This window comes from Nannobrachium achirus (genome assembly GCF_963921795.1).
Source record: "Nannobrachium achirus genome assembly, chromosome: 3".
In the NCBI taxonomy this organism is placed as follows: Eukaryota; Metazoa; Chordata; class Actinopteri; order Myctophiformes; family Myctophidae; genus Nannobrachium; species Nannobrachium achirus.
In genome coordinates, this window is record NC_137812.1 from 75726819 (window position 1) to 75739333 (window position 12515).

At 43.7% G+C, this 12515-nt stretch overlaps 1 protein-coding gene across 2 annotated transcripts in view; it reads right to left on the reverse strand.

Annotated features, from left to right (window-relative positions):
- Nucleotides 1–12515, reverse strand: part of LOC308281333 (uncharacterized protein) — a 97292-nt gene that overhangs the window by 27420 nt on the left and 57357 nt on the right. For both annotated transcript variants that reach the window (XM_080721490.1, XM_080721489.1), the window contains exons 11-17: nucleotides 9880–10031; nucleotides 9419–9476; nucleotides 6650–6701; nucleotides 4053–4107; nucleotides 2449–2841; nucleotides 1100–1195; nucleotides 93–334 (exon numbers count right to left, since the gene is read on the reverse strand). In XM_080721490.1, coding sequence (XP_080577616.1) covers nucleotides 93–334; nucleotides 1100–1195; nucleotides 2449–2841; nucleotides 4053–4107; nucleotides 6650–6701; nucleotides 9419–9476; nucleotides 9880–10031 — 1048 coding nt within the window. The remainder of the gene's footprint in view (nucleotides 1–92; nucleotides 335–1099; nucleotides 1196–2448; nucleotides 2842–4052; nucleotides 4108–6649; nucleotides 6702–9418; nucleotides 9477–9879; nucleotides 10032–12515) is intronic.

The following is a 12515-nucleotide window of genomic DNA, read 5'->3' on the forward strand; positions in this document are numbered from 1 at the left end:
ACCTATAAAGATTTGGTATAACATACTGGTCTCACCTGTTAGCGAGCACACAATAAAACATGTTATTAGTGATAAAGTGCAGTGTCTCTCACCTCCTCGGTAGGGTGGGGGGGATCGTGAGGGCGAGCGGCGGTAGCAGTAGGATCGTGAGCGTGAGCGCGTGCGGGAGCGGCCGTAGCGCCGGAACGGCGAGCGTCCGTAGGAGCCTCGCCCGCGGGAGCGGGACCGCGACCTGGAGCGTGAGCGGCTGGGAGAGTAGCTGTAAGACCTGGAGCGGGACCGGGACCTGGAGTACGGAGAGCGGCTGAACGGAGAGCGGCTGTAAGATCTGGATCTGGAATGGAAGAGAGAGTCACACACAACGGAATGGATTAGCTTCTATGTAAGACCTGGACCTGGAATGGAATGGAAGAGAGACACACAACGGAATGGATTAGCTTAGCAGCACTCAATCACTGCGATTTGAGAGTTGAGACGTGACGTGAGTTTACAGAATCACTGTACACGATCTGACTACCCTTCCTCTTCTGGTTTGTTCACACAGCTGTTTGTGTCTGAAAAGCCCAAGTAGCTAGCCTACGTTACTATGGTAACCCGACAGTGCAGATCTAAAAGCTCAGAACGCGTCGCGGATGCGATGTGAACTTGTAGATCTGCTCCTTTCAAAGCCAGACCCGCTGTGCTGTACGGAGAAGTATAACTCGGGCAGTCAGGCTGTGGAGAGGTGACTTTTGGGAAGACGATGGCAGTATTTTGGCTTATCGCCGAACCTTAATTAATAGATACGGGGGTGCGGTAATTACCGCAGTACCGGCGGTAAATGGGAAGACGGTAATCGCGGTAACAAAATGTCGATACCGCCCCAGGCCTAGTGTTAGTCCATGGGCCAGATGAGATGTCGGGATAACGAAAGGTGGCAACGGTTACTTAATTTTGAGAATATATCTGTAGATTATATTTTGGTATGATGACCATTCCTGAGTCACAGCTACATTGGTGTCATCAGCTGCTGAAAGTTAACTTTACCTGGAGTAAGATGTGTTTGTGTGTGTGTGTGTGTGTGTGTGTGTGTGTGTGTGTGTGTGCATGTTTAGGTTACCTGCTGTAGGACCGTCTCCTCCTCTTAGGAGCGTTCCTGTACTTCATCAGTTCTTTATGGAAGTCCTTGGTGAACTCATCTAGCTTGGAGGTTACCCTGGACACACACACACACACACACACACACACACACACACACACACAGTTAACAGAAGATTAATGGAAGCAGAGAACAGTAATCCAAGGATCCAGTCAAAATCTTTAAATCTCATCCCACACATTTTGTAACCCGGTGCCAATTATCTAATGTAATCCTGGGCTCTGCTCTCCCTCTGCCAACCTGGGGAGAGCATCACACTGACCTCATGCTTCCTTCTATGCATGAGGAGTCCAAGCCGCTTCTTTTCACCTGACAGAGGCAGCGCCACTGATCACGTTCAACCCAAAGTCAACTCAAACAAAGGGTCAAACTCGTTCTTATGCTATACAACCAAAATGTGGAACGCCCTATCGAAGGCCTTAAAGGAGTGTGGTTCCCTAGCATCCTTTAAAATCACCCTGAAAAACCACTTACAGGCGGCAGCCGTTCACAACTGGCAATAACAAACCTAGCCCAGCCTCCCCTGATCCTTCTATATATTTTTTGCACTGTTTATTTATTTATTTATTTTTTTTTACTATATCTACTGCATAGTACTGTGTTCTATCCGTTTGTCATTCAATGTTATATGAGATACTTCAATGGTTTCCTGTGGAAATAAGCTTAGTCTTTTCATGGATCTCCTTTTAGTAGACCTTGTACCAGTGAACTGTACCGTCATTAAACTGTACCTTTTTCTATGCAAACTGACAATAGTCTTCAATCAATGCTTCCTTCTATGCATGAGGAGTCCAAGTCGCTTCTTGTCACCCGACAGTGATAAACCACACATAAAGCTACTCACTCATCAGAGTGCATATGTGTCTCTGCCTGTAGTACTAATAATACACTGTCAGGGTGTATATACAGTGTGTATATAACATATAAAGCTACTCATACATGTATATACAGTATATAATATATTTATATAACATATAAAGCTACTCATACATGTATATACAGTATATAATATATATATAATATATAAATCACTCACTCATCAGGGTGCAGGTGTCTCTGCCTGTAGTACTAATAATAAACCAGATATATATTAAGGGGTATATACAGTATATATATACAGTATATATATATATACAGTATATATATACAGTATATATACAGTATAAATCACTCACTCATCAGGGTGCAGGTGTCTCTGCCTGTAGTACTAATAATAAACTAGATATATATCAAGGGGTATATACAGTATATATATACAGTATATATATATACAGTATATATACAGTATATATACAGTATAAATCACTCACTCATCAGGGTGCAGGTGTCTCTGCCTGTAGTACTCGTCCTTGGACAGCAGGGGGGGCTGAGAGAGGGGCGGGGGCAGGGGGAGCAGGGGGGGCTGTCCGGGACCCCCTCCCCCGGGGTGGGGGGGGTGTCCGGGGACCCCCCAGGGAGGGGGGTTGAGGCCGGGGGGGCCGGGCGGGTAGAGCGGCCCCTGGTGGGGGGCGTAGCTCACGGCGGGGGGAGGAGCCACCAGGCCGGGGGGCGGAGCTCCAGAGTAGGGCGGGATGGCGTAGGGCTGTGGGGGCGGGGCGTACATGGAGGGGGCGGGGTAAGAGGGGGGAGGGGCGTGGCCCAGGGGAGGGGGGCCGGCGCTGGGCATGCGGGGGGGCGGGTGGTCCGTCCGGGGGCGGAACGGTCTGCAGAGAGAGAGAGAATGATATGATTGATTAATCTAATCCAGTGAGATATCTCATTTTATATATATATTTCATAGATATTTAATTTTACATCTGGAGAGTTAAACATCTATAACTTGGCTATGCGTTACTACTTGGATCTTAACCTCGCCAGAAAGCCTGGTGTTCGTTCACAACAGACCGTTTGGTTTCCGCCTAAAGCGCGGAAACCACTAGAAGAAGCGGCGTCGCTTTGATTTGGTTCCCCTGGTTTGTTTCCCCAATCCCTATTAAAATGCTCCAGTAGCCTAGTGTAGTCTTGCCAGTCGCTACGAGTTGGACTAAAAGATGCAAATACCAAACACATTTTTCAAAAGCAAAACTACTCCGCATCAAGGAGTTTATTAGGTAGGCCCTAAAAGTATGTCCTTGAGCGCAGGGGAATTATTTTGGGTTAAAACTGATTCCGGTGGATAGTTCCGGCCAAATTGTAGTCCTTTGAGTACTACAACATGACGTAAAGTGGTTTCCGCTCCAGACCGGTTACAAGCCCGAAAAGTGAAGTGATCCCAGACTACTTGGATCTATCAGAGACACACTGAGACACGCTGCTACTAGCTAGCCAACCACACCGGGGGGGGGGGGGGGGGGAGACATGTGACGTAATGGGGAAGCGAGAGAGTTTGGAAAAAGCTGCAAAAATTTTCACAGATAAATTAATAATATGTAACGGCATCGCCGATTCGCACCCGTTTCCGCGGTCTCCTAGTGCAGTTCTGGGTATCTTTAAAGAATCTGAACATCATCTGAGCGACGCTGTATTCGTCCGAGACCAGACAGTGGTAGCGTTGCGTATCAGAGAGACCCAACGGACGAGCAAGGGACTGTATTTACCGACTTCAAAATATAAAAAAAGGAATACAGGAATGAAAGGGGCCAGGGGAGCCCGGGATCCTACTGGGAACCCTCCGTGTTCTAAGACAGCCAATCAGGTCCCAGTATTGGCCTGGTCCAACCAACTGTGTCCAGAGACATAATGTTTTAACCCACTCCTTGGAAATAAAATGTCCATATAGAAGTACCAGACTCATATTCACACAGTGATAGAGTCTGGCTACGCAAGGCTATCTTGGACGTTATATGAAATGCACCACTTACCATTTAATAATGATGCATTCCTCTCCTAATAATAATAACAATAATAATAATGATGTAATGAATTAATTAATTACCTCTCCCAGTGTCTGGGTCCTCTGGGGCCGTGGTGCTGGGGGCGGGGCTGATGACCTGGACAAGCAGAGAGACGAGGAATACATGATATCATGTACATGTAATAGATTAAACACCTAGGAATACATGTCATCATGTACATGTAATAGATTAAACACCTAGGAGTCCATGATATCATTTACATGTAATAGATTAAACACCTAGGAGTCCATGTTATCATTTACATGTAATAGATTAAACACCTAGGAATACATGTCATCATGTACATGTAATAGATTAAACACCTAGGAGTCCATGATATCATGTACATGTAATAGATTAAACACCTAGGAGTCCATGTTATCATTTACATGTAATAGATTAAACACCTAGGAGTCCATGTTATCATGTACATGTAATAGATTAAACACCTAGGAGTCCATGATATCATGTACATGTAATAGATTAAACACCTAGGAGTCCATGTTATCATGTACATGTAATAGATTAAACACCTAGGAGTCCATGATATCATGTACATGTAATAGATTAAACACCTAGGAATACATGTTATCATGTACATGTAATAGATTAAACACCTAGGAGTCCATGTTATCATTTACATGTAATAGATTAAACACCTAGGAGTCCATGATATCATGTACATGTAATAGATTAAACACCTAGGAGTCCATGTTATCATTTACATGTAATAGATTAAACACCTAGGAGTCCATGATATCATGTACATGTAATAGATTAAACACCTAGGAGTCCATGTTATCATTTACATGTAATAGATTAAACACCTAGGAGTCCATGATATCATTTACATGTAGGGCTGTCCTCGACTCAGGATTTATGGAGTCGATTCGAGTCGCGGGGGTTAATCCGACGCGTCGACGAATCGTTTTATAGTCTACTTTGTATTAAAAAAAAAAACAAAAGTGTTGCTTTAAACCACGTCAACATAATACAATAATACATTAAGAGATTAATTGAATACACTGTGTTTTCGGTGATATCGGTGCGCGAGCACAAATGTTATCTGCATAGCAGTGTACAACCATAGAGTTATAACACACCGTTAAAACAAATAAAACATCTCCGCTGTTTCAACTCTGCCCCGTCTCTCGGCAGCGTGCAGTAGAGATGAGACATTCGCGAACGATTCCGCTCTCTTGAACGGCTCTTTTAAATGAACGATGGGATCCAGTCCGCAGTCGCGGGACACAGAGCACTGACAGAGTAATGAGTCAGTGTCGAGAACGGATTCATTTCAGAACACGGATCATAAAAAGGTGGAGGCACAGCTCCCGCTAGAGCCAGAAGTGTGGACATGTCATGGACGCAAACACAGCGAAACACAATCATTCATCATGGATTACAACACTGGAACAATTCAGAAGCACTTTAATTAGAAAATGTAACTTGTAGCCTACACTTGTGTATGTTAATTTGACTTAAGAAGATTGTTTACTTCGTGGACGTGCGTTTGTGCTGTGGCAGGAGGTTATTTAATATGGGATTTTGACAGCGTGCCTCCTCCTCTTAACGGAACACCGTCCCCGGCTCCGAATGTTTTAACGAAGCGGCGGTTCTGAACCGTTCTGGCCGTTCTGTCTCACTTTCACCCCTACGCTGGTGCGAGACAATAAATAACTGTTCGCCAATTGCTACTTCTCATTGGAAGTACATGACACCAGTCCAGCAGTGCACCGCAGTAGGCTAACTGGTGATATAAAAAATATATATATTTTCGCTTCGACTCAAACAATTGGCGTCGATTCGCGGGGCTTAAAACGACGCGTCGATTCGTCGATTTTTAGAGGACAGGCCTATTTACATGTAATAGATTAAACACCTAGGAGTCCATGTTATCATGTACATGTAATAGATTAAACACCTAGGAGTACATGTCATCATGTACATGTAATAGATTAAACACCTAGGAGTCCATGTTATCATTTACATTTAATAGATTAAAGACACTTAAACACACCACTTTGCCACTTTCACTTTCAATTATTCACTCTTAATTACACCTTAAAACTGCAATCAACTAATCATGGGCTTAAATAGTTGCATCAGATGTGCATGAATAGAAGTGTGTGGACTTGTTGACTGTGATTAGAGCAGTTTTGAAGTCTAAGGAATGGTCAGAAACGTTCAGAGAATTGATTATTGCTTTGTAAAAACAAGGAAAAGGATATAAAACAATTGCAAAAGGCACTGAATGTTCTAAAAAGTACAGTTTTGAGCATACAGTAGTTCACAAGTTCTAAGTCAAAGGAACAGTGGCTACACTAATTAACACATTTGTCAGAGGGGGTTGAATCATTTTGAGCACAACTGTATAATATAATGTATAATATTATAATGTATAACATATAATATTATATTGTACAATAATCATGATCCACCCTTCATATTATCATCAAACTGTGGGTGGAGGCCCGCTGGCAGGTCTGTGTTGACGGTGGATTGACTTTGCTCTTTGGTGTTGAATGGACTGAAGTTTCATTCAGTTTTTAAGGACTTTAGATTGTTGTGATCAATATATGGAAGGATCAATCAATAGATTGGTCTGATTGACACAGGGAAGGACCAATCACGTTACCTGCAGGGTGGGGGGCTCTGTGAGGCGGTGGGAGGTCCATCATGTGGTAGCTCTGGGGAACCAATCAGAGAAGAGCAAAGGTTTATTATGTGATTACAGTAGCATTCAGTCATTTATAGAGTTTATCATACTGAGGGATTTCAACGTAAAAAAGACCGTAAAGGTCTTATTTGGGATGTTCCTTTAAGGCAGGACAACTTGATTTTTTACGACAAGGGTTCATATTTTAGATCGTAATTAAAGAATATAAAAGATGAGTGTTAAAATGATTTAATTTACTTCTTTCTATTGTTTTAGAGATTCTTATTTCAGTGGTTGGGGGAATGCGTACAAGTGGCTAAATATGTAATTTTACACAGAATAAGCCCATTCCCAAGATACAACGCAACCTTTCATGGTTGCATGTGACTTATGGGGGCTGGAAGTGTTACTGTAAATAGCAATAAAGAAACTGCTGGCTTTTTGTGTCTAAAAAGACATATTTAGCCACTTGTACGCATGCCCCCATGCGTACGCATGCCCCATATTTTAGCACGGTAAACGTGATAAAACGATAGAACAAAGCAAATTAAAACATTTTAACACTCACTTTTTCTTTTCTTCTCTAATTACAATCTAAAATATGAACCCTTGTTGTAAAAAAAACAAAGTTTTCCTTAAACTGTACTTGTACTGTACTACATTTCTATTGTATTGACTATACTTGTACTGTTCTCCATTTTTGTCTAATAAAATAATCAATCAACACAAAAAGGTCAAGACAATACGATCACATCACACCCATCTTAGCATCTCTGCACTGGCTGCCAATGGATTTTAGAATAAATGTTAAACTCCTACTGCTGCCCCTGCCTACATCTCAGACCCAGTGTCTGACTGTATGCCATTCACCATCACATACACTGACATCTGCAAACAAAGCACTCCTGGACACTCCAGCAGGTCAGTTTAATACCCTGTGGAACGCCCTGCCCCTGGAGATCCGCCTCACTGAGACAGGTCCCCCGTTTTAAAACCTCTCCTCAAAACCCATTCCTACAGACTAGCAGTTAATCCCTCATCACTGTAACCTTGATGTGTTTGCTAGGGCATTCACGAATAGTGATTTTTAGTATTCGAATAATTTCACCTCAAAGTATTCGAATAGTGGAATATTCGACAGGACTGGCCAAACTGTCAAATATTAAGTAAGCAAGAGGCGAACATTGTGAAAATAGCAGATCTACATCCTCACAACGCCTCGCAACGCACAGTTATTTTCACAATATTTATCCTTGGAACCGAGTCACATTAAATGTAATATCTACAATTCCAAGTGCTTGTCAGGGTGGGGGTCCCCAGTTCAAATATGTTTATTTTGGGGGTCACGGCCTAAAAAGGTTTGAGAACCCCTGGTATAGAGCATTAACAAATTCATCCACCAGGGGCATTGACAACTCATTCTTATGACTTCCTATCTAGCCAAGCTTTATATACTATAGATGTATTAACCCATTCAGGCCGGGTACACATTTTAGTCTGATTTAGGCCTAACTATAGGTTAGGCCTAAATGGGCTAAAGAGAAAAAAGAAAAAAAAAAAAGAAACTTTGCTGAACAACGTCGAATAGTGATAACCTGACTTTCGTCAGATGGTGGCAGTAGTGCGTAGGCTACCGCTCTACTGTACCATCTGAGATCTCTCGGTGAGAGTTGATAACACTCGTAAAGCCCCGGGCCGGACCAATCAGCGGCAGCTACAGGCGGGCTCTGAGCGGCTCTGAGCCAATAGAGTCTGACTGCAGACCACGTGGAAACCCAGGAGGCAGATTCTGGGTGCAACGTCATGCAGACAGGCCAATATGAGTGGTTGGAGTTGGCACTCCCAGACTGTGATAGACAGACGGCCCCATCCAATCACCTGCTAAATAATTTCAAAAAATGGCCCGCCCCTTACATCGAGTCTGCCGGAGCAATCCCAGATGGATAGTAAGCAGAGCAATACGCACTGCTGCTATCATCTGGCGCAAGTCAGGTTAGAATGGTGACTTTGATATTCCAATATTTGGTGAATGCCCTAGTACTTGCACTGGTCTTCTACTGTTATGGAAGTTAAAGTTATACTATGTAACTTTTTTTTATAAAACATATCTTAAAATTGTCCTAACTATTAAATCGCTAAAGTTTTAGAACCCCCACTCTGTTAATTTCAGCTCCCAAAGCCTTTTCTTTATATGTGTTCTACTGAGCCCTGGTGGCCGTGACCGGGGCTGTTTTTCCCGGCAAAATTACGTCATATGCATCATTCTGTACACGTGTCTCCCTACCGGCCAATCAAAGCCCAGATCATACACTGCTGAGCTCTTCAGGAAGTACACTGCAGTGTTTACACTGGGCTAGGAGTCTAGCATGTATCTCCCCAACCGAGGCTCGTAGAGGGACACGAAAGACCTCTATGGATAGATCTCGGCGAGGCGAGGCGGACGCGGTGGTCTGAATGCCCGGTCCGCGGCGAAAAACGGCCGAAAAAAGCAGACGCGACCGCGGTTTGCTCTACTGCTACTGACCACTAGTTGAGCAACTTACACAGTATAGCTTTAAGTATTTACTTCTGCTTTGTTTTCTGCATTGTTTTTAACTTTTGTGCGTTTTGTTCTTTGTCCAATTGCTGTTGTGTGTCCTCTGTAACCCACTGTGTAACCCAGTTTGGAAAGGTGCAATAGAAATAAAGGTTTATTATTAATATTATTATTGTAAGATTGTGAGTGTATTCTGACTGGTCAGGTCTGACCTTGGGTCTGCGGTCTGCAGAGTCTGATGACATCACAGTGGGGTCCGGATCCGTCTCCCTGTGACACACACACACACACACACACACACACACACACACACACACACACACACTATGAGTATGACAATTAAAACAAATAATGCAATAATCTCTGCATAATCTGGATGAAATTAACTGAAATGTCTTTCTTATCCCCCTCATTATTTCAACAGCGTCATCCACGCTCTTTCCAACATTTTTTACTCACGCTTAATCACATATTTCCGTGCAAACATCAGACATATTTTGTAACATTTCGCATACGGTATTTAGCGATTTTAAACTTCCCACAATTTCAGCACATAAAATTACATAATAAACCCACATATTTCATTGCATAAATCAAGGATTTTAGCCTGCGTTTTTCTGGAGGGTCTATGTTTGTAATAATGTTACGGTATAATGAGTGAACAGCGCCTCACCCTGGTGGAGGAGGCTCGCTGTGCACCAGAGGAGACATGTGGCGTTCAGCCTCGCGGTGAGGGGGAGGGGCCAGTACCTCCTGAGGGGGAGGAGCCACTGCAGGGGGAGGGGCTACAGCTGCAGGGGGAGGGGCTACTGGAGCTGACAGCACCTGCAGGGATGAACAACAACGAGGATGATTAGTGTGATGTTTCGGACTGAAAACATTTGAAATAAAGCACTGGAAGGGCATTTGGCATTTTAAGTATAAACATTCCTGACTTTGTATTAGAAATTAGAATGGAAACCTTTTGTGACTTGTTTTTTTTGTTTCGTTTTTATTAAAAATGTTCAAGACCCATTTTTTCACCCAGTGCCAATTGCCTATGTAATCCTGTGCTCTGCTCTCCCTCTGCCGCGCCTGGGGAGACAACAGACTGACCTCATGCTTCCTTCTATGCATGAGGAGCCCAAGTTGCTTTTTTTCACCCGACAGTGGAGATTTCCCTGGTTTGGAGTGGACGTAGCACATGGAAGGAACACGTTATTCCAACCAGTTCCTTTCCTATGGAGCCAGAACAGTCTCATAATTCACAAATGCGTACCTCCAGTTTTGTAATTTTTGAAATTTTGTGTTTCCACATTTTGAACTCACATGCCCAGATTTGAAACTCACAAGGTCAGATTCTTGTGTATTTTGTATCTGTGATTTGTATCTGTGTTTTGTATTTGTGTTTTGTATCTGTGATTTGTATTTGTGATTTGTATTTGTGTTTTGTATTTGTGATTTGTATCTGTGATTTGTATCTGTGATTTGTATTATTATTTGTTATTTGCATCTCTGATTTTTATCTGTGATTCAAATCCACAAAATACAAATCCACAAAACACAAATCACAGATACAAATCACAGATACAAATCACAAATACAAAACACAAACACAAAACACAGATACAAATCACAGATACAAATTACAAATACAAAACACAAATACAAATCACAAATACAAATCACAGATACAAAACACAAATACAAATCACAAATACAAAACACAGACACAAAACACAGACACAAAACACAGATACAAATCACAAATACAAAACACAAACACAAAACACAAATACAAATCACAAATACACATCATATAAATCCACAGATCATGCACGTCTGCTGTGAGGATTTTTTTTCCGCCACTAGGGGGAGCTGTTTTGCAGTGGATCTGTTTTACAGTGGATCTGTTTTGCAGTGACTTTATGAGACTCAGTCTGACGGTTGAGTGACAGGCCTCCCAGACCCAGTTGTTGCCATGTCTGCTTATTATAAGCGACTTTATTATTACCATTATTATTATTAATATTAATAGTAATTCTTCATCTCCAGAGGCGAGGGGCCGGCGGCCGACCGAGGGGCCTCTGGAGTCGGGGTCTGACCACCCGGGGACCCCCTGGAGCCCTGGGGACCCCGAGCGGACCCCCTGCTATCTAGTCCCATGTATTTAAAAAATGTTCGGCTCTACAATGGTTTCAATGGGAGGGCCGACATTTTTTTGGGGAAATCCGGGACTTAACCCGCACGGACACCCTCCAGGGGGCCCAGGGACCCCCGCAAAATTATAGCGCCGCCTAGCGGCGGCGCGCCGCCACTGCAGCGCACATAAACTTCCATAACTCGGGCTAGGAGAGACCGTTCGAGACGGGACCGGTACCCACACGTCCGGCTCGGGGCCCCGGAGCCGGCCGTGCCACTGCGCCGCCTGGCGGCCGACGCCAAACAGGAAGTGCCTCTATATCTCATGAACCGTTTGTCGTACAGACGCGTGGGTGGCGTCATATGACTTGATTAAGAGTCCTTGACCTTAATTGGTGCAACAGGAAGTGCCCTTCGCCAAACAGGAAGTGCCTCTATATCTCATGAACCGTTTGCCGTACAGACGCGTGGGTTGCGTCATATGAATTGATTAGGAGTCCTTGACCTTAATTGGTGCAACAGGAAGTGCCCTTCGCCAAACAGGAAGTGCCTCTATATCTCATGAACCGTTTGTCGTACAGACGCGTGGGTGGCCTCATATTACTTGATTAGGAGTCCTTGACCTTAATTGGTGCAACAGGAAGTGCCCTTCGCCAAACAGGAAGTGCCTCTGTATCTCATGAACCGTTTGTCGTACAGACGCGTGGGTGGCCTCATATTACTTGATTAGGAGTCCTTGACCTTAATTGGTGCAACAGGAAGTGCCCTTCGCCAAACAGGAAGTGCCTCTGTATCTCATGAACCGTTTGTCGTACAGACGCGTGGGTGGCCTCATATTACTTGATTAGGAGTCCTTGACCTTAATTGGTGCAACAGGAAGTTCCCTTCGCCAAACAGGAAGTGCCTCTATCTCATGAACCGTTTGTCGTACAGACGCGTGGGTGGCCTCATATTACTTGATTAGGAGTCCTTGACCTTAATTGGTGCAACAGGAAGTTCCCTTCGCCAAACAGTAAGTGCCTCTGTATCTCATGAACCGTTTGTCGTACAGACGCGTGGGTGGCCTCATATTACTTGATTAGGAGTCCTTGACCTTAATTGGTGCAACAGGAAGTGCCCTTCGCCAAACAGGAAGTGCCTCTATATCTCATGAACCGTTTGTCGTACAGACGCGTGGGTGGCCTCATA